Raw genomic sequence first — 23,924 nt, forward strand, 5'->3', positions numbered from 1 at the left:
ACTGGAAAATGTAAATTTATCTGTGTGTCTACAAGGAGGAAGAACTCAGTTGAATAAACTTAGCCTTGTCTCTGTCATTTATATACATTGGTTGTCAGGTGAACTTCAAGCTGTGCAGTGGGAAGGGTGAGAAGTGGTAGGAGACCTCTGGAGATTTTGTGGCTCTCCTGGGCTCTCTGAGATGGTCAGCCCTGCAGCCCAACCTGCTGCTTATTTGCCTCTTCCAGTCAATTAGAAAGTAGATCATCAGGTTTTATTTAGACTCATAAGAGAGAAGCAAAGGGGTCCTTTTGAGTTCCTTCCATGTTTTCCAGTCATCCCCCTATCAGTGGTAAGAATGAAAAGAGGGACATTGGTATCTGCATCTCAGGACTAGAAGCTCAGTGGATGGATGCAGGGATTTGAACCCAGATCTGGACCCTAGCCCAGGACTGCCCAAACATATTCCTGGAACCCTCCTTGACATTTGCTAGGATGACATCAGGAGCCTGACATGGGATTTAAATGAGCAGTCCATGCTCTGCTCAGCCTTTGAGTTTGTGCATAGTTCTTGTGGTCTATAAAGAGACACTGCCGTTAGGACATAGTGGGTGGGGGGATGAGTTAATATTCCAGGAAAGGACAGACCTTGGTAGATTTCCTCCACAAAGTCACTGAATTTATTGCCTTCACTTGGATGTTTATAATAAAATTAAAAACTGTGTCCTGTTTGAGAAAGAGGGCTGTGAGTTTCCTTAGACCCACACTTGCTCCTGAAAAAGTAAATATTGATTTTCTGTAAATGGAGCAAAAAAAAGGTCTGTTTATGGATCCATGTGCTGTGCTTTCCTCAGAGCTGGGTGAAAGCAGTTTCCTCAACTTCCCGGGTATGCTGCTGCCTTTAGAGGAGTCTAAGGAAGTTTATACACTATGTTTATCCAACCAACTACTATCTGCTATAACATATTTCTGAGACTGTAAGATCACATTTCTCTGCATGTCATTTTCCTGATGTGGGGCAAATACTGCTTTGGTTAGTATCACCACCTTCACTTTCCTTTTGCACCACGTTGTAATAATCACTATGCCTCACTCTTCCTCGTCCCCACACAGCGAGGGAATGACCCATGTGCCCAAATGCACATGAGAAAGAAATTTTGACACTCACTTTTAGCATAAAACATCTTGGATTTCAAGTGTGAAAGTCAGGTTTAATGTCCTGGCTAGAATACTCAGCCATTTTCACTGGGTATATAATTTTCAGTAATATTGCCCCACAAAGATAAGACAATTATTTCACTGTGAGTTTTTACTCAATTATATGCATAAAAACATTATATGCATAAAAAAACATTAACTACAGTCAATATCTTTGCTCTTTTTCCTTCCTTATATTCTGTCTTCCTCTTTCCCCCTTTTCCTTCCTTCTTCCCTTCCTTCTTCTTTTTTTTTTTTAAACCTCTGCTGCTTTTTTTTCTCTCTCCTATCTATGCCTTCCTCCATTCTCTCTTTTATTCTATTCTTTCACAGGAAGTTCAGGTAAGTTATTCTGCTCTAGACTATGACACCAGGGCTTTAATGTGTCTTTTCATAATCTTTTCCATCTAAGTGGTCAACAATATAACATAATTCAACATCAATGATTGTTTTGGATAATTTCAGTACATGTTTTGAACTCAGGTAGATAAAGCACAGGTAACCAGCTTAATTACCTGTCCGGCTGGATCCAGGAGAGAAGATAATTACACAAACAGAACAAACATTGTTATAGAGTGCAAATATTTGATTTTTATGAAATCTTCTTATATTCCACACTAAAGTTTTATTCCATACACAACATATAGTATGTCATAACATTTTGCTGTAGTGTTCAATGATTCATTAGTTGGGTATAACACCCAGTGCTCATTCCAACACCAGCTACCCCCATCCCCCCACCACTCTCCCTTCTGAAAGCCTCAGTTTGTTTCTGGGAGTCCAGAGTGTCTCATGGTTCATCTCCCTCTCTGATTTCTCCCCCTTCAGTTTTCCCTCCCTTCCCCTATGATCCTCCACTCTATTCCTTATGTTGCACATGTGAGTGAAACCATAAGATAATTATCTCTCTGGTTGACTTATTTCACTTAGCATAATCCCCTCTAGTTCCATTCATGTCAATGCAAATGGTGGGTATTTATCCTTTCTGATGGCAGAATAATATTCCATTGTATATATGTACCTAATCTTCTTTATCCATTCATCTGTTGAAGGGCATCTCAGTTCCTTCCACAGTTTGGCTATTGTAGACATTGCTGCTATGAACATTGGGGTGCAAGTGCCCCTTCTTTTTTACACATGTGTGTCTTTGGAGTAAGTACTTACTAGTGCAATCGCTGGATGGTAGGGTAGCTCATAAGATACCCAGGAATGAACCTAACAAAAGAAGTAAATGATCTCTACTCTAGAAACTACAGGACACTTATTAAAGAAATTGAGGAAGATGCAAAGAAACGGGAAAACATCCCATGCTTGTGGATTGGAAGAATAAACATCATTAAAATGTTTATGCTGCCCAGAGCAATTTACACTTCCAAAGCAATCTCTAACAAAATACTATTGACCATTTTCACAGAGCTGGAACAAACAATCCTAGAATTTGTATGGAAACAGAAAAGACCACAAGTTGCCAGGGCAATGCTGAAAAAGAAAACCAAAGCTGGGGGCATCACAATGCTATATTCAAGCTATATTACAAAACCATAGTCATCAAGACAGCATGGTATTGGCACAAAAACAGACACATAGAGCAATGGAACAGAATAGAGACCCCAAAACTGGAACCTCAATTGCAGGGTCAGTGAATCTTCAACAAAGAAGAGAAGAACACCCAATGGGAAAAAAAAAAAAGGCTCTTCAATAAATGGTGCTGGGAAAACTGGACAACCCCATGCAGAAGAATGAAACTAGACCATTCTCTTATACCTCACACAAAGACAAACTAAAAATGGACAAAAGACTTCAGTGTGAGACAAGAATCCATCAAAATCCTAGAGGAGAACATAGGCAGTAACCTCTTTGACATCAACCACAGCAAATTCTTTCAAGACATGTCTCTAAAGACAAGGGAAACAAAAGCAAAAGTGAACTTTTGGGACTTCATCAAGTTAAAGAGCTTTTTCACAGCAAAGAAAGTAGTCAATAAAACAAAAAGGCAACCGACAGAATCGGAAAAGATACTGGCAAATGACATTTTGGATAAAGGGTTGGTATCCAAGATCGATAAAGAACTTATCAAACTCAACACCCAAAAAAGACTGTTAAATAGATACTGAATCTATGGCTGTAATGGAAACATTTATCAGTTTTTACAATAAAGGGGTTTGCATTTTAAATGATAATACTAATAAAGAATGCAAAATTTGGATACTCATAAGATTAGGAGCAGAATTAAGATACACAGATTCCCAGAGTACCAGGGATCTCAAAGGGACATGACTTTAGTGAAGGATCAGATAAGTACTGCTGATTTCTGTGCATTGATTTTATATCCTGTTGCATTGTTGAATTCCTGAATGAGTTCTGGGAATTTTGGAGTGAAGTCTTTTGGGTTTTCCACATAAAGTATCATGTCATCTGTGAAGAGTGAGTTTGACTTCTTCTTTGACAATTTGAATGCCTTTTATTTCTTTCTGTTGTCTGATTGCTGAGGCTAGGACTTCTAGTATTATGATGAACAATAGTGGTAAGAGTAAGGAACCCTGTTGTGTTCCTGAACTTAGGGGAAAAGCTCTCAGTTTTTGCATCATTGAAAATGATACTTGCTGTGGGATTTTTGTATATGACTTTTATGATGTTGATTATGTTCTTTCTATCTCTACACCATGGAGAGTTTTAATCAAGGAAGGATACTGTAGGAATGCTTGGGTGGCTCAGTGGTTAAGCCTCTGCCTTTAGCTCAGGTCATGATCTCAGGGTCCTGGGATCTAGCCTTGCATCGGGCTCTCTGCTTGGCAGGAGGCCTGCTTCCCCCTCTTTCTCTGCCTGCCTCTCTGCTTACTTATAAATAGTAATAAATAAATAAATAAATAAATAAATAAATAAATAAAATGAATATAAAAACTTAAAAAAAAGAAAGGATATTGTATTTTGTCAAATGCTTGTTCTACATCAATTAGGAGGATCATAGAGAAAGGGGAATGCTCTTACACTGTTGGTGGGACTGCAAGCTGGTATAGCCACTCTGAAAAATGGTCTGAAAATTCCTCAAGAAGCTAAAAATAGGGCTACCCCAAGATTCACCAATCGCACTACTGGGTATTTACCCTAAAGATACAAATGTAGTGATCTGAAGGGGCATGTGCACCCTGATGTTTATAGCAGCAATGTCCACAATAGCCGAACTATGGAAAGAACATAGATGTCCATCAACAAATGAATGGATAAAGAGGATGTGAGATATATTTGCAATGACATGGATGGAACTAGAGGGTATTATGCTGAGTGAAATAAGTCAGTCAGAGAAAGGCAATTATCACATGATTTCTCTGATATGAGGAATTTGAGAGGCAGAGTGGGGGGTTGTATGATGTAGGGAAGGAAAAAATGAAACAAGATAGGATTGGGAGGGAGAGAAACCATAAGAGACTCTTAATCTCACAAAACAAACTGAGGGTTATTGGGGGTGGGGGGATAGGGTGGCTGGGTTATGGACATTGGGGAGGGTATGTGCTATGGTAAGTGCTGTGAAATGTGTAAGCCTGATGATTCATAGACCTGTACCCCTTGGGCAAATAATACATTATATGCTAATAAAAGAAGAAGAAGAAGAAGAAGAAGAAGAAGAAGAAGAAGAAGAAGAAGAAGAAGAAGAAGAAGAAGAAGAAGAAGAAGTAGTAGTAGTAGTAGTAGTAGTAGTACATATATACAATGGAATATTATTCAGCCATCAGAAAGGATAAATACCCACCATTTGTATCAACATGGATGGAACTGGAGAGGATTATGCTAAGTGAAATAAGTCAACCAGAGAAAGACAATTATCTTATGGTTTCACTCATATGTGGAACATAAGGAATAGAGCAGAGGACCATAGGGGAAGGGAAGGGAAACTGAAGGGGGAGAAATCAGAGAGGAAGATGAACCATGAGAGACTCTGGACTCCAGGAAACAAACCCAGGCTTTCAGAAGGTGGGGGTGGGGAGAGGATGAATGGGGTAGCTAGGTGATGGGTATTGAGGAGGACACATGCTGTGATAAGCACTGCATATTATACACAGCTAATGAATTATTAAACACTACTTCAAAAATTAATGATGTACTATAGTGGCTAGCTGAACAGTATACACACACACACACACACATATACACACACATATGCATGCAATGGAATATTACTCAGCCATCAGAAAATATGAAATCTTACTATTTACAATGACATGGATGGAACTGGATGGTATTATTAGGACGAACAAAATAATCCAATATCAGAGAAAGACAATTATCATATGGTTTCACTCACATGAGGAATACAAGAAATAATGCAGAGGATCATAGGAGAAGGGAGGGAAAACTGTAATGGGAAGAAACCAGAGAGGAAGAAAAACCATGAGAGAGTCTTTTTTTTTAAGATTTTATTTATTTATTTGACAGACAGAGATCACAAATAGGCAGAGAGGCGGGCAGAGAGAGAGGAGAAAGCAGGCTCCATGCTGAGCAGAGAGCCTGATGTGGGGCTCAATCCCAGACCCTGAGATCAATCCCAGACTTGAGCCAAAGGCAGAGGCTTAACCCCCTGATCCACCCAGTCGCCCCCATGAGAGAGTCTTAACAATGGGAAGCAAACTGAGGGTTACTGGAGGGGAGGTGGGTAGGGGGCCAGGGTAACTGAGTGATGAGCAGTAGGGGGGCAGTGATGTGATGAGCTCTGAGTGTTATATGCAATTGATGAAATTGTTGAACTCTACATCTGAAACTAATGATGTTCTATATGCTGGCTCAGTGAATTTAAATAAATAAACAAACAAATAGTTTAAAGAAACAAAAAAATAGAGTTAAAAATACATAAAAAAGGGAGCATTAACCTATCAGGCTTATTTGAATAAAACAAAACTAAACCTTATGGAAAATTTTAAAAGTACATAGGCAGTAACCTCTTCGACATCAGCCACAGAAACTTCTTTTAAGACATGTCTCCAAAGGCAAAGGAAAGAAAAGCAAAAATGAACTTTGGCTCAGGTTATGATCACAGGGTGCTGGGATTGAGTCCCGCATTGGGCTTTCTAATCAGTGGACACCCTGCTTTCCCCTGCCTCTCTGCCTGCCTCTCTGCCTGCCTCTCTGCCTGCCTCTCTGTGTATTTATGATCTCTGTTTGCCAAATAAATAAATAAAATCTTAAAAAAATCTTTGTGAACACATTTCAACCCATAACATATTATTTTTTTATTCTGCACCAGGAATTGTTAACTATGTTTTTTTTTAATTTTTTTATTTTTTCAGCATAACAGTATTCATTATTTTTGCACCACACCCAGTGCTCCATGCAATCCGTGCCCTCTACAATACCCACCACCTGGTGACCCCAACCTCCCACCCCCCACCCCTTCAAAATTCTCAGATCGTTTTTCAGAGTCCATAGTCTCTCATGGTTCACATCCCCTTCCAATTTCCCTCAACTCCCTTCTCCTCTCCATCTCCCCTTGTCCTCCATGCTATTTGTTATGCTCCACAAATAAGTGAAACCATATGATAATTGACTCTCTCTGCTTGACTTACTTCACTCAGCATAATCTCTTCCAGTCCCGTCCATGTTGCTACAAAACTTGGGTATTCATCCTTTCTTTCTTTCTTTTTTTTTTTTTTTACAGCTTTATAAACATATATTTTTATCCCCAGGGGTACAGGTCTGCGAATCGCCAGGTTTACACACTTCACAGCATTTAACTATGGTTTTTGACTATAATCATATGCACCTCATTAGGCTGTTATGAGAGTTAAATGAAATATCAGATAATAAGAATAATATAACACATTAAGTACTCTGAAGATTTATTATTATTACTAGTTACCCTTGGTGTAACTGTATGTAAAGTTTTGGTCTCCCTCTCTAGAGTGATAGAAACCATTTTTTATTGTATTTAAAATGTGTGTGGTATTTTCTAAAAAGGAGGGTAAAAATGTTTGTTAAATGAGAAAGTAATTTTATCCTTGCAATGACCCTCTCTCAGAAAGTTCATGATCCCCATATTTCAGATGAGGAAAGTGTGGACTTGGGAAAATTATACAAGGAGAAGCAACCAGGCAGTGGTAGGACAAGAATTCAAACTTGAGCTTCTAATCTTTTCCCAACATCCTTATGACGTGACAGTGAAGATGGAATAATCATTTCTAAGAAACTCTGAGAACAAGGACATTTTGCTTAGAGTAAACTGTATGCTCTAGCAACATTCTTTCATTGAACAATAATTCATTAGTGAAATAGTTTTCTTCAATTTAGTGTGTCCATCAAGCCTATTTTCTGCTGACAAGGATACCAGGACCTCCAGGTAGCAAGACAGAGGTGGGATCAGGAGAGTAATTAGTGTGCAGAGGGAACAAGATTATATTCCACCTATATTCCTGCTCTAATATCTCCCTTCCAGTTGTGGGTAGGAAAGTATGAAAACCAGACTCACACTTGCTCTCCTCTCTCCAAAATTTCTGTGCCTAAAGCCCCAAAGAGCCTACATTTAGCCTGAGAATCCCTATCATAAGATACATCTGGGAAGGTCCACAGTAGTGGTGATCTTCTAAGTCCTACTGTGCATCCCTTTAGAGTGGGGGCTGCACTGGTGGCAGTTACACTTGTTCCCAAGGAAAAAATGCCAAGTGTTGCTGTGAGGAAGGTGAAAATTGTTAATGGTTAATCTTTATGCAACCACACTTTGGTATCAGAGTTTAGACCAAGAACAGTCACAAAGGTTAAATCTTGGACATGAGACCACATGTGTGCAAACAGGGCCCCACCCAGGGATTTGCTTGGGTGCAGACTACTGATGCTCCTACTGCCGGAGAGGGGCTCACAGAGAATGTGCTCCATGGCCCCCTGGTGGCCCATGGTTCATGCTCCTCTGATATCCATGCTTCTTTGATGGCTGGAGGTGTCCCTGTGTCACCTCTTCCACAGAGTTATAGGGCTGAGGAGAGTAGTCAGCTCTTCCCCACAGGTGCATGTACATAAATTTTCCTGGAGAAGTTTCTCATCACAGTTTTCTTACCTTTCTTTTCTCAGGAGTTCTTTATTTAGATTTCTCAAGAGCCTTTGACCTCTCTTATGCTTATTTTATTGACAGTGCTGAAACAAGCCTTTTACAGTATATTCTCTTGGGAAATAGACCATGGGGCCTCAGGGCCCTAGTGCTTAACAAGAGCACCAACTCCTGTGAGCAATGGGGAGAGGGGCCACAGTGGAGGCAGAGTTCATAATACCAGCCTCCAGCGCCCTTGGAGGGACCAGTTTAGTGCTTTCTCCAGCAGCCAGAAACAGCAGCAGTACAGCCTTCTGAAGCTGGTGAGTCTCAAGCTGGACCAAGCAGGATGATTGTGAGGAAGGATGGACTCCAGGACCTTAGTATGCAAAGCAAAAAGAACTCTTTCAGTAGGACCTGGTATATATGCTCACCCTGCCAAGATGCTTAGATCTGGTATAAGACTGAGTAGCAGGAACTGACCTGATGCTGTTAGAGATGAGGCTGAGTCATTTTTAATCCATCCAGGGTTTACAAGCTTTTTTAGACTCAAAGATTGCTGCCCCCACCCCATATCATGGCTGGGACACCAAGACCCTGTGCCTGGTTGGTCAGAATCTTCCTTTCTGTGCTCATCTAAATTAATCTATGAGCCAAGGTGATCAGTCTGTTTTCTCATCTGGGCTTGGGTATTCTGTTGTAATTTTGTTTATGCAAGTTGTGTCTGATCTTTCCAGACTGTCAATATATCATTGGCAGAGATCATGTTTGTTCAATAGCACTTAGAACAAGGTTCACCCCTCCATAAATGTCAGTCTGTCAGTACAAATGAATGGAACTGAATATTGAATATCAGAACAATGCCCCAGATGGCCAACGAGTCCTCATATCTAAGGTTAGGAGACCTCAATTTCACTGAGGAGAATGCAGAAAGAGAGGAAGGATGGTCCCAGCTCTTAAGGGATTTACTAACAGAAATGAAAGTATATTACCACCTGGGAGAAAATATCAGTGTTACAGGAGGTCTGTATCAGTTAAAAGGTCTTGGTGATGGTCTGGACTCCAGTCTCTCTGCCCACTCATCCTCTCTTACATTAAACATTAAACCCTGTAGATCTCCCCAAACCTCAGATATATCCTTCTTTGCCTGCAATGGCCTTCCTTCAGATGTTCATCACTTTTCCTTCGGACTCCTCAGGCCTCTCCAAAAGCTTCCACTCTTCTGTGTGATCCACTATGTCCCATCTACAGCACATCACTTCCCAGCCTCAAATCCTATGTGCTTCCTTACAGGGTACATGATCATGCCTACTCTCAGGTGGACCTCACACGGTTGTGCCTGCACACCTTACCCATGTCTCCTGATACTCTGCTCTCCTGCCTGCTTCCCCTGAAGAACATAGGATCTACCAGCCCCTAGCACCTTTTTACTGGTCATGCTGAACAACCACATAGATGTTTCTTCTCTTTCCATTGCCTACAAAGAGAGTGCTCCTCTCCCAGGTGAATGTGGCCTCATTTTTGTATCCTTCTCTAATGCCCTCAGCTAATAGTGTCTCTTGGCCTAATGGGGCCTCAGGAAATCATAGACCTTTTTTCTACCCACAATAACATCTGAAGCTAAATATCATTTTTCTATTTCATAAATGAGGAACATATGTATCACAGGGTTTAAATAGCTCTCAAGGTCTTCTATGGGTTTAATAGTCAGGCTTCATTTCTTTCCATAGCCAACTTTTAAACCATATCACATTGCTTTGTTCATCTATGTATTTATCTCTTTCCCACTGTTTGTAAGATCATCTTTATTACCACAACTATACTGTCTTATAAGTGTTTGTAAGTCAATTTTCCTCTATTAATGAGGATACCAGTTCTTGCCTAATGCATGCCTTACATTTGTATGCCTAACATTAAGAGTAGGTTTAGGAAAGGCACTGACTATTAATTTGCTTATTCAAGTAGATTAGGTCATGCCAAGTTTATAGAACTTAAGGTTTATGGAAAGGACAAATCTTTTCCAAAAAACTGGGAATGTTTTCTCTTATTTCTCTATTTCATACTGAGGGTTATTTTTCTGATCACATATGTAAAAATGCATTAAATAACTGTCCCTATCCCACTTTTACCCCTGTATCCTTGGTTTGTCTTGAAAACCTAGAAAGGTAGAAAGGAGTGTGTGTTAATAATCTGTATTTTGAAAATCTGGGATATTCAAAGTGAAAGTCCTTGGACTTTCTTCTCTGGAAGTAGTCTCATACCTTCTCATGCACATTTCACTCTCCTAGAGGAGACTTGCCTGTGAGAGAGGTGAGCAGGATCAGTAATCCCAACTATACTAATTATTTGCCTCCTGGGATCCCTCTCTCGGTCTGCCATAACTTTCCAGGTCTCTTCTGCTTCTTTAGCTATGACAGCACTTACTGTCATCCTTCTTAATACTTGACTCCTTTGCCTTTGTTTAGCAGTGAGGGGGAAAAAGAGTATCAAAACAAAACAAAACTAACAAAAACCTCATCAAAGCGGATGAGTTTACAGAATATAGATCCCACATGCTAGGATAATTCAATCTGAGCCACAGTAACCACAGACAATTCTGCTTACCAGATTAAAAAAAAAATCCTACATATATTTATATGCCTAAAACTGACTTATTGGCTAGCTTCCATGCTACCTTTGGTTAACCTCAAGTGTTTTGAATACTTTTCCTAAAGACACCTAGCTCTATTTCTCAAGATGTCTCTTATCTGAGAGTTATGGTCTCATCAGCATCTTTTTTAAAATTATTTTTTATTTGAGTATACTTGACACATAATGTTACATTAGTTTCAGGCATACAGCATAGTGATTCCACAAGTTTAAACATTGGGCTATATTCACTGCCTTTTTTCCTTATTTCTTTTTAATCTTCATTTTCAGACTTGAATTTCCTACTGAATTTTAGGCTATTATTTTGAATGATTGCTTGAAAACTCTACCTGTATATTTTATAAATAGCTCCTGCATAACACTTAAAATATAAATTCATATTCTTGCTCTGAAAACCCCTGCCTTTTTTTCATTCTTCCCCTTTTCCAATTTTTCAGTAAAGATTTCATTCTTCCTGTCACTCAAGTTCAAAAGCATAAAGTCATCCCTAACACTGTGACTTGGGATTCAAGACCCTGTGTTATTCAATTTTCTTCATTTTGTTACCTATCATTTTGCCCAACAGTGAAGAATGGGTACGTGTTTGGGCTATTTTTGAATACTGAATCTTCAGATGCTTTTCTTTACTCATCCCCTACATGTAACTCTTACTGGTTCTGATTTTGAAATGTTTGTCAAATCCATTGCTTCTTGTCCATCCTGAAACAAGGAATGGCTCTTGGTATAAAGAAAAGATCACCATCTAAGGAGCAGATAGGTATTTGGTGCAGTTTCAGCAACACAGGATAATTCAGAGGACTCTACTGACTCAACCAGAAAATAGAATAGGAAGTGGCCTCCAAAAAGATCCAAGATGCTCTTGGTCTACAATCTTTGGCAGAGTAAACTGTCTAAGCCTGTACTCCCTCAGAGTGGAAAAGGAAAGGTTTAACAGCACATCAGTCAAGGCCCCCATGATTAGAGTGGCTCAATTTTGGATGGAATTCCTGTGACAGGTTAGTTTATTGCCTAACTATAGCAAGGGTTCCCAAAGTCCTTCTAGAGTAGTGCAAGTCAAGGAACCTACATGAGGAAACTGAAGATAACATCACAGTACTCAATCTTTCAGTCACAGAATGGTAGCTACTCTTAGGCTCAAACCCTTGATATCATTGTAGCCTCCAGGCCTCTCTCCTTCCTGCCTAAGCTAATGGGATATTTTTCTTTTCTTCTAAGTTTCAAAATGTGTTCCTCTTTTGGACCCCATGAAGGACTTGTTTTTATTTTAAAAACATTCATAGCACTTACAAATTCTTAAGTTTTTATCTAAATTTCAGATAGTTAGCATTTAGTGTTATGTTAGTTTCAAGAGTACAATACAGTGATTCAAGAATTCCGTACATTACTCAGTATTCATTGCAACAAGTATACTCCTTAATTCCCATCACCTATTTAACCCAGCACTTAAAATTTTTCATACTCTCCTTGTGTACCCTCAGTACTAACTGTATCTGTCACCAGAATATAAAATGCAGTCTCATTTAAAATGTCCAAACCAGGGGCACCTGGGTGGCTCAGTGGGTTAAAGCCTCTGCCTTCGGCTCAGGTCATGATCCCAGGGTTCTGGGATCAAGCACCGCATCGGGCTCTCTGCTCAGCAGGGAGCCTGCTTCCTCCTCTCTCTCTGCCTGCCTCTCTGCCTACTTGTGATCTCTGTCTGTCAAATAAATAAATAAAATATTTTAAAATAATAATAATAAAATAAAATGTCCAAACCAGGGGCGCCTGGGTGGCTCAGTGGGTTAAGCCGCTGCCTTCGGCTCAGGTCGTGATCTCTCAGAGTCCTGGGATCGAGCCCCACATCGGGCTCTCTACTCAGCAGGGAGCCTGCTTCCTCCTCTCTCTCTGCCTGCCTCTCTGCCTGCTTGTGATCTCTCTCTGTCAAATAAATAAATAAAAATCTTTAAAAATAAAATAAAATAAAATAAAATGTCCAAACCAAATAAAACACTCTTGAAAGAAAAGAAAGTAATTTGAAACTTGAGAAACTTTAAACTTCCAAAGAGAAACAACAGCAAATAATTCAGTAAAAAAGTGATAAACACTATGTCCAAAGTGAAATCCCCTTTGGGGCTGGAAGAAATAATTGCTGTTGGGTACAGTCAAGGATGTTCTACCTCTAATTCAATTGTTTCCTGAATAAAAGCAAGGAACTCCGAAGTCAGACCCTGTCCATATCTATGGAGTAGGGGAGTAGACTTTTCTAGGACTTCCACACAGCCAGCTAAAATAGTAACCCTAACCCTTCTAAACTAGGGCTTAGTTAATTAATTGTGCTTGGTGAGGCTAAATAATGTGTAGGGGCTGAAAGCAGAGACTCTACAGTCAGACTCTTGTCACAGTCCTTGTCTCACTCTCTAATTTTTAATAAACTGTTTTATCCCCTTTTGCCTATACCCTTTCATTAACTGTGAAATTAAGATAACAGTATTAAATATTCTTAAGCTTTTTTTTAAAGGATGAAATAAGATATTAATTTAAAGCATTCAGCTTAGAGCTGGAGTGTTCAGCTAAGTGACAGCAATGATTGATAGTGATGATGAAGCTGGCAATAATAATGATGATTTGAAAACTTCACTGAGGCAGGTTAAGTGCCTCTATGGAAACCCAAGTTTTACTACTCTAGAACATGTAGTTTTTAAAATATATTTTGTCCTACATTTTTAGGAACTCTGAATTTCCAGCGTGATCAGGATACTTAATACGGCTTCACCCAGCAACTACTCCACTGCTCCTGTTTCTGAATTCCTCCTCATCTGCTTCCCTAACTACCAGAGTTGGCAGCATTGGCTGTCCCTGCCCCTCAGCCTCCTCTTCCTCCTGGCCATGGGGGCCAATGCCACCCTCCTGATCACCATCTGGCTGGAGGTCTCTCTGCATGAGCCCATGTGCTACCTGCTTAGCCTCCTTTCCCTGCTGGACATTGTACTATGCCTGACAGTCATCCCCAAGGTCCTGGCCATCTTCTGGTTTGATCTCAAGACCATCAGCTTTTCAACCTGCTTCCTCCAGATGTTCATCATGAATAGTTTTCTGACCATGGAGTCCTGTACATTCATGATCATGGCCTATGACTGCTATGTGGCCATTTGCCACCCACTGAGATACCCATTCATAATCACTGACCAGTTTGTGGTTAAAGCTACCATATTTGTTGTGGCCCGGAATGGCTTCTTTTCTCTTCCTGTTCCAGTTCTTTCTTCTCGACTCAGATACTGTGCAGAGAACATCATCAAGAACTGTATCTGCACTAACCTGTGTCCAAACTCTCTTGTGATGACATGGCCTTCAACCGGCTCTGCCAGTTTGTGGCAGGCTGGACCCTACTGGGCTCTGACCTTATTCTTATTGTTCTGTCCTACTCCTTCATCCTGAAAGCTGTGCTAAGGATCAAGGCTGAGGGTGCTGCAGCCAAGGCCCTGAGCACATGTGGTTGCCACTTCATCCTCATCCTCTTCTTCAGCACAGTCCTGCTGGTTCTGGTCATCACTAACCTGGCCAGGAAGAAGATTCCCCCAGATGTCCCCATCCTGCTCAACATCCTGCACCACCTCATCCCCCCAGCTCTGAACCCCATTGTTTATGGTGTGAAAACCAAGGAGATCAAGCAGGGAATCCAAAAGCTGCTGAGAAGAGTGTAAGAGGTAAAATGGATCAGATCCACCTTTGGAATTGTTAGTAGAAGTCAGGAATTTTTTTTTTTCTGAGAGCAGAGATTTCTCTTTTTTATTTTTTTTTTTTACTTAATATTATGTTTTATTTATTTTATATTTCCACCTTTTGACTTTTTTTTAAATTTTTAAATTTTTTTTTCAGCGTAATAGTATTCATTGTTTTTGCACCACACCCAGTGCTCCATGCAATCCATGCCCTTTCCAATACCCACCACCTGGTTCCCCCAACCTCCCAACCCCCGCCACTTCAAAACCCTCAGATTGTTTTTCAGAGTCCATAGTCTCTCATGGTTCACCTCCCCTTCCAATTTCCCTCAACTCCCTTCTCCTCTCTAACTCCCCTTGCCCTCCATGCTATTTGTTATGCTCCACAAATAAGTGAAACCATATGATAATTGACTCTTTCTGCTTCACTTATTTCACTCAGCATAATCTCTTCCAGTCCCATCCATGTTGCTACAAAAGTTGGGTATTCATCCTTTCTGATGGAGGCATAATACTCCATAGTGTATATGGACCACATCTTCCTTATCCATTCGTCTGTTGAAGGGCATCTTGGTTCTTTCCACAGTTTGGCAACCATGGCCATTGCTGCTATAAACATTGGGGTACAGATGGCCCTTCTTTTCACTACATCTGTAACTTTGGGGTAAATACCCAGGAATTATTTTTATATTGGAAAGGAAATTTTACTTTTTAATCCCAGAATAAGTTCTGATTCTTTTTACCTCAGACAACAATGAAAATATTGTTGAATCCTTGTTTCCTTGTTTCCTCCTGCTTCAAAGGAAACCATCTTTCCTGGATTCTGTGGTCACTTGCGAATTTGCCCTGACTGACTCCTTATCTGAGGGTCTTACCAAGTCTTAGCCAAGTGGAGCTGGATTGGAGAGGGAGTGTTTGGCCCTAAAGAAACAAACTTTGTACTTAAGGAAACCTGCCTGTCCCCTCATTTGCAAGGAACATAGACAATTCTCCTACTTCCTGTTTCAGAGATAGCTTTTGTGTTGTAAGGGGTTGATTGGGTGGAAGTATATATGTTACCCCAGATCTTTGGCTTTTGGGGGTGAAGTCCTTTACTCTGAACATTCCTGACTCTCTTTTTTGGCACCTGTGGCCATCTTTTGGCTCCTCTTTCCAGAACCTATTAAGATTTTCCATCTGTGAAACCTCTCTGGGTAGCTTTTCTTTCCTGTTCTTCTTTCTTTCTTTCTTTCCTTCCTACTAAGATTCTTTTTTCAATTCTGTTTTTGTTATTGTTCCTATTGTTTTTAAAGAAGATTGACACTTTTTTAGGACATCATTGGGGAGGGGAGGAGTTGCACTATTTGCTGTGGTATGTGTCCTTTTCTTCATTATCTTCATTTTCATGACTTTATAATCCTCACTTTATCCCATATACCTCCTACAAGGAACTTTCCATCAGATCTCAGGTGACATCCCTCCACAACTCTAATATGCCCACTTAGCCTCCATTTGAGCTGTGGCTGGTATAGCTTTCAACAGTTTTCCAGACATAGAAACTTTAGGGTTTGATTTTCACAGATAAATGCATTAAACTATTTAGCAATCCCCATGCATTTGTTCAGTGTTTCCAAGGAATATTTTTGTAGAAACAACCTGAGACTTTGAAGTCTATCATTTTTCCAAATATCATTTGAATAACATTCCCAGCTGGATTATCCTACTTTCTTTTGTATTGGAATCTGTCCTTGATGAATGACTGGTATTGAAAATTAATATTTCTACAGTATTTTTCCTTATGTATCATTTTATCTTTTATTTTTCCAGTTTTGTTGAGATATAATTGACATATAACACTGTATTAGTTTCAGGTATACAACATGATGATTTGATATTTGCGTATTTCAAAATGATTACCATAATGTGTTTAGTTAATATCCATCAAGTCAGATGTTACAAATTTTTTCTTGTGATGAGAACTTTTTTTTTTTTTTGAGGGTGGCTGCCTCTTTGGCACTAGACACCTGGTACTTGTCTGTATTTGGAAGGTGCTGCATTTCTGCATGCATTTTTGAATTATTGGGTTTTGAAGACCCTTCTTTAGGGTCTATTATATCACATTTCACAACACTGATTTCATCAAAATATCAAGGGATCAAGTTGGCTGATCTTTCTTTTTCTTTCACCCCTTCTAATCTCTATTTTCCACAGAGGTACTTTTAATTGAATATCTACTATGTACCAGACACTTTTTATATGTTCTTTTTTACCTACACATTTGCCCTGTGAAGTTTTTCTGTTGGCCCTAGATGAAAAAACTAAAGCTCACAGAAGTCTAATAATTCTTAAGATTACAGCAATTGAGCCAAGATAAATTCATGCTACTTGGGTTCTTGAAGCCTAGGCTTTTTCCACACTACTGGTCCCAATCTTGGCTGTGCAATAGCATAACCTATGAGTTACAAAAAACTCTTGAGTTACATCGTAAGTTTCTCATATCCCCAGCCCAAGCTTAGTGTCTGGTACTTAGTAGGCACACTATAAATATTAACTTGATTCCCAGAAGTTTATGGCAGCAGTTAAGCCTCAATATGGTTGCTGAGAAGAGACATATCCTTGTTTCATGTATTACCACATTAAAAAAAAAATCATTTTGTTAATTTTATGTATTTGTTTCATTTAAAAATTTTTTAACTTAAAATTTGACCACTTTTACCCATCTCCATGAAGCCTTCACCTTCCATCTCTGGCAACAACCAGTCTGTTTTCTGTGTTTATGAGTTCTTTTATTTTCTATTCTGCATACAAGTGAGATCGTACAGTACATGGCTTTCTCTGACCTAATATACAGACAGATAGATATACTCTCAGATAGGACTAGAGTCCTGGCCAACAATTTGCAACCTGGGGAGACCCTAAAGAAGAAAACCAAACTAAGCCATGCATGGACTTCTGACCTACAGAGCTAAGCTTCCAATTAAAAAAACAAAAACAAACAAACCAAAAAAACTTAAAAAGAATTAGAAAAATTAAACCCCAAAAAGTAGAAGATAAGAAATAATACAACTATAAACAACAACAACAACAAAAACAAAACAAAGAATATGCATAATAATATCAAGAAAACCAGAAGTTATGTTCTGCAAAATGATAATAAAAGAGATAAACTTTTATAAAAATAAAACAAATTTAAATTATCTAGAATTTTTAATATGCACATTTGAAATTTGAGATGTTTTTAAAGGTAATAGAACTATCTTATGAACCACTATGATAATTAATTTGACAATGGCATAATATACAAATCCCTAGATAAATACAACTTTCCAAAGATGGCAAAGGACAAATAGTAAAAAAAAAAAAAAAAAAAAAAAACTGATCATTCCATATCTGTTAAAGATGATGAAATCATAACTGAAAAATTTTCCCTAGAGAAAACTCTGGTCCTAGATACCTTCATGGTGAAATCTTCTCAAGACTGAAAGAAGAAATTACATAAATACTTTCAGAAAACAGGAAAAGCTGGAATATTTTCCAATATATTTTTGAGGTTATCATAAACCCAGCATCAAACACTCCCAGGGATTACAAGAAAATTATAAGCCAACATCTTTCATGAACATAGATATACAAATTCTAAACAAAATATTTGAAATTGAATACAAAAACAACAAAAAATATATTATGAACAAGTGAGGTTGATTATGGAATGAAAAGTCACTTTAATCATTGAAAATTGATCTATATTTGATTCACCTCATTAACCTTAATGGAGGGAAACACAAATTTCTCAATCGATTCAGGAAAATCATGCAACAAAATTCACCATGCATTGGTAATAAAAATAACCATGGGAATGTACAAATAGAAGGGAATGGCCTTACCTGTTAAAGGTTATCTTCTAACTTGAAGGGGAAGAGCAAGATGGAAGAGGAGTAGAAGACCTAAATTTCCTCTGGTTCCAGGAATTCAGCTAGATAGTTGTCAAACCATTCTCAACACCTAAAACTCAACAGGAGATTGAAAAGAAGAATAGCAGCAATTCTATGAACAGAAAAGTGACCACTTTCTGGAAGGTAGTATGTGCAGAGAAGTGAATCCAAGGGGATTTATGGGAAGATAGACTGCAGAGGGAGGGGACAGCTCCCAGCAAGTGATAGAGTAACAGAGCACAAAATCGGAACTTTTAGAAGTCTGCTGAGTGGAGGGACATCACTCCAGTGGCTAAATAGGGGTGGAATCCTTGCTGGTTCAGTGTGGTCTCAGGACCCTCAGGGTCACAGGACGACTGGGGGTGTCTGAGTGTGGCAGAGCTCCCAGGTATCAGAGAACTGAAGCCAGCTACAGAGATGGAGCTGAGGAGTGAGCTTTCAGCTCAGAGTTACCATAAAGCACAATTCAAAACACAGTTGGGCCACTGCTCTTTGAGCAGGAACCCCACAAGTGACGATATGGAGAGATCCCCTACTCTCTCCACCAGGAGGAGCAGCACGGGAGCATGCTATGGGAATCTGCTGGGTTTGAAGACTCCAAACAGGGCTGTGCACCGGAGACAGAAATGCTCAGTCACAGGCTGGGTGAGCTCAGAGCACAGCCAGAGACCAGAGAGACAGGCATGATTGACTTTTCTCTGAGGGCTCACTGAAGAGAGGGACCTGAGCTCTCAGATCCTATGAGCCAGAATTTGGGAGGCTGCCATTTTCATTCCCTTCCTCCAAAGCTATATGGAACCTGTTCAGGGAACAAAAGCTACAGAGAACAAACCAGAGCAGATGCTCAGCCTGGCCCCTGGCAAGGGTGGTGCAATTCCACCTTGGGAAAAGACATTTGAGAATCACTGCAACAGGGGCCTCCCAGATAAGTCCAGCAAGAACATCCAACTAAGACCAACTCTATCAATCAATGAGAAGTGCAAAACACCAGGGCTAGGGAAATACAGCACATAGAATTCATGGCTTTTTCCCCACGATTCTTTAGTCATTCAAAGTTAAATTTTTAATTTTTTTTCCTTTTTCTATTTTTAAAAATTATTCCTCTTTTCTATTTTATCCTATTTTAACTATTTTATCTTATCAATACCTTTTAAAAATATTTTAATTATCATTTTTATAGTCATATGCTATCCCTTCATTGTATTTAACCTTATGTTTTATATACACATAAGTTGTTCTTTCTTTGAAATTTTGGGATATGGTTTCTTCTAACAGACTAAAATATACCCTAAATCTAGCACATGGCTTTGTTCTAGTCTCCAGCCTGACCACATGCTCTCCTTCTTTTTTTTTTAACCAACTGCTTATCTTAATCAATTTCTTTTTAAAAATCTTTTAAAATTTTAATCTTTACACTCATATTCCATTCCTTCATCATGTTTACCCATATATATATATATATATATATATATATATGTGTGTGTGTGTGTGTGTGTGTGTGTGTGTGTGTGTGTGCTGTTGCTTCTAACAGACCAAAATACACCCAAAATCAAGGGTGTGGCTCTGTTCTATTCCACATCCCAATCATATTTTTTTCCTTTCTTCTCCCCCCTATTTCAGATCTCTTCTGATTTGGTTAGCATATATTTTCCTGGGGTCATTGTTAGCATTTTGTTCTCTCATTCATTTATTGTTCTCTGGACAAAACGACAAAGCAGAAAAACTCACCACAAAAAAAAAAAAAAAAAAGATGTTGTACTGACAGATAAGGACATAATCAATATGGACGTTAGTAAGTGTCAGAACTATAGTTCTGAATGACAATTATAATGATGCTAGCTGGGCTTGAAGAAAGCATAGAAGATACTAAAGAATCTCTATCTGGAGAAATTAAATCCCTTTCTGGAGAAATAAAATAACTAAAATCTAACCAAGTTAAAATTTAAAAGGCTGTTAATGAGGTACAATAAAAAAATAGTGGCTCTTACAGTTAGGATAAATAAGGCAGAAGAGAGAATTAGTGATATAGAAGACCAAATGATGGAGAATAAAGAAGCTGAGAAAAACAGCTACTGGGTCTCAAGGGGAGAATTCCAGAGATAAGTGATACCATAAGATGAAACAATATTAGAATAATTGGGGTCCCAGAAGAAGAAAGGGGGGTGCAAAAGGTATATTGAAGCAAATTATAGCAGAAAAACTTCCTTAATTTCTGACTTTCTTAATTTCTTAATTTCTGAAAGGAAACAAAATCCAGGAGGCACAGAGAAACCCCCCTCAAAATCAATAAAAATAGGTCCACATCCCGTTCTCTACTAGTAAAACATACAAGTCTGAGAGACAAAGAGAAAATCCTGAAAAAAGCTCTGGACAAGAAGTCTGTGATATACGATGGTAGAAATATTAGATTGGTAGCAGATCTATCCGCAGACACCTGGAAGGCCAGAAACAACTGGCATGATATATTCAGGGCACTAAAGGAGAAAAAATACGCAGCCAAGAATACTGTATCCAGATAGGCTGTCATTGATGAAGACATTTAATTTGTCATCTCTGAGAATGGCCCCTGTCTCTACCTCTACTGCAGACAGTAGCTACTGGAGAGGGCTTTGAGGATACAAAGACATTCATTCATTATTATGATATTCCCTCCAATATAGCTCTCCAAAGATTAAATATTATGAACATGGGGGGTAGGACAAAATATGACATTGCCTTAATCACATGTCCTGTTGTTCCTACAGTCACATGCATGAAATTTTTGGTGCTTTATAAACTCACTGATGCGCTAAAACTGGGTTTAAATAATAAAATAAGTTTAACTGATATTCTGCCTGCTGAGAATTGCTACTTACTATCTACATATTTAAAACTGATGTCAACACCTACTCTCATCAACTAAAATACACAAAAATAAAACTCACTCCCATTATGTTTCTCTATCTCCTTGAATAGCATCAATATTTGTCCATTTGCCCAACACAGAATCCTGGAAGTTAAACATGACCTATTGCTCTCTTTCATCTCCCAAATCACATCAAAAACTGTTCCCTGTTTACAGTATATGCCATTGCCTCTCCACGCCCACTACTATTTGTTTAGATCAGGCTAGCATCATCTTTCACTCTGCTTACTTCAAACTCTAATATGCCCCTCCAACCAATTCTCCATTGTGATATTATGGAAATTCCCCTAAAACACAAGTAAATTTTACATTATTCCTAGCACTGTTGACAGAGTATTAAGTTTGGGATGTGTCCTGGTCAGAAAAACAAGATGTCCAGAACCTGGTCAGTTCTATATTTGGGAGGTTTTTAAACCATTTCTCACTTTCCACTCCAGGGTCTTCTGCTACATATTAAGGCAGAGAATTAATTCCATATTTTTCCATGACCTGAAAGAATAACATGGATAAGATTGGAGTCCTAACAGTGTGAAAAAAGTAACCAGCAACCATGAAGATGGTCTATTGCAACACCACTCAATCCCATCCTTCCTTCTTTGTCCTTCTGGGGATTCCAGGCTTGGAAATTTTTCACCTCTATAATGGTTTCCCCTTTTACACTGTATATCTGATTGCTTTCCTGGGGAACATTATAATCCTCTTTATTATTCAGACTGAGCCTAGTCTCCGTCAGCCCATGTTTTACTTCCTGGCAATGTTGGCCTTCACTGACCTAAGCCTATCCACTCCCACTATCCCCAAGATGCTGGGCATCTTCTGGTTCAATTTCAGAGAAATACTTTTTGGTGCCTGCCTTACACAGATGTTTATGATTCATCTATGTACTGGCCTAGAGTCTGGGATACTCACAGTCATGGCCATAGACCGCTACATTGCCATCTGCAATCCCCTGAGATATACCATGATACTTACAAACAAACAAGGTGGTGACCATTCTAGGTATAGTCATGATTGTAAGATCTTTACTCTTTGTTATTCCTTTTGTGTTCCTCCTCTTGCTGTTGTCATTCTGTGGTGCCCATATCATCCCCCACACCTACTGTGAGCACATGGGCATTGCCCATCTTTCCTGTACCAGTATCAGAACCAATAATTTATTTGGAATGGTTGCCTTTTCTGTGGGATTCATTGACCTTATCGTAATTGGTTTCTCCTATGTGAAGATACTCTACACAGTCTTTCATTTACCATCATGGAATGCCCAATTCAATGCTCTCAATACCTGTGGCTCCCATGTCTGTGTCTTGCTCATCTTCTACATCCCAGCATTTTTCTCTTTTCTGATGCACAGCTTTGGTCATAGCATCCCTGGCTATATTCATATATTTCTGGCGAATCTATATATGATGGTTCCCCCAGCACTCAACCCTGTTATCTATGGGGTCAGGACAAAGCAGATCTGGAGCAAGTCTTAAGAATTCTTAACCCTAAAGCTGTTTTATCATCAGCTGCCCAAGCCTTGATTGATGATACACACACACACACACACACACATATATATACACACACACATACTATATAGTGTGTGTGTGTGTGTGTGTGAGAGAGAGAGAGAGAGAGAGAGAGAGAGTGTGTGTAGCAGTTGGATTCAGCTAGAAGGAAAAACAAAATCACAATGCAGAGTTTATATTCTAAACACTTTCAAGTACTATTGCATTATACCTGTGCTTTATCCCCTACTGACTTTCTAAACCAACGTGACAAAAACTTTACCAGAGACATCACTCATTATGTTCTTGCCCTCATTACATGTCTATGGTCATTGCTCCACTATAGGCTGTGTTGTATGTATGTGATTCAAACTTACTTTTCAAAACCGACTAAACTGAAATCTAAGAGAATTAGTCAATTCACAAAAGGAAACAAAAACTTAAGTGGAATCTTATGTGCCAGGAGAATTATCATATATAACAAGTTATGTGAGATATATATATATATATATATACACACACTTTTTATACACTTCTTTATATACTTTTTAAAATATATTTTTCCATTCAGGTGACAAAAAAGTATGAATTTCCAAAAGAAAATAGCTCTGGACTCCTGGAAACAAACTGAGGGTTACAGAAGGGAGGTGGGATGGGAGGACAGGGTAGCCAGGTGATGGGTATGAAGGAGGGCACGTGTTATGATGGGCACTGGGTGTTATACACAACTAATGAATCATTGAACACTACATCAAAAACTAATGATGTGCTATATGTTGGTTAACTGAATATAATTTTAAAAAGAAAGGAAAGAAAATAGCTAGAAAGATAACCTCATTTCCTCAGCAAGCAATGTCTGAAGTTAATATTATTCTCTTAAGTCTGGCCTCTGGTGTTTCTTATGTACTTCCTAGTGACCCACATACCTCAATACCTATTGAGGTAAAGAAAGATTGAATCCAGGGGCACCTGGGTGTCTCAGTGGGTTAAACCTCTGCCTTCAGCTCAGGTCATGATCTCAAGGTCCTGGGATCAAGCCTGCTTTGGAGTCTCTGCTCAGCAGTTAGCCTGCTTCCCCCTCTCTCTGCC

The 23,924-nt window shown here is 39.1% G+C and overlaps 1 protein-coding gene and 1 pseudogene across 1 annotated transcript; both read left to right on the plus strand.

The window, feature by feature from the left end:
* The first annotated feature begins 13,393 nt into the window (after positions 1–13,393).
* On the plus strand, positions 13,394–14,511 carry LOC125079767 (olfactory receptor 56A4-like; annotated as a pseudogene).
* A 7,390-nt stretch (positions 14,512–21,901) lies between these two features.
* Positions 21,902–23,466, plus strand: LOC125079768 (olfactory receptor 52E5-like). The gene is given in 4 exon segments (XM_047693530.1): positions 21,902–22,315; positions 22,317–22,803; positions 22,806–22,840; positions 23,407–23,466. Coding segments are annotated over 4 exon segments (996 nt in total).
* Positions 23,467–23,924: the final 458 nt, after the last annotated feature.

This window comes from Lutra lutra, chromosome 10 (assembly GCF_902655055.1).
Source record: "Lutra lutra chromosome 10, mLutLut1.2, whole genome shotgun sequence".
NCBI classification, from domain to species: domain Eukaryota; kingdom Metazoa; phylum Chordata; class Mammalia; order Carnivora; family Mustelidae; genus Lutra; species Lutra lutra.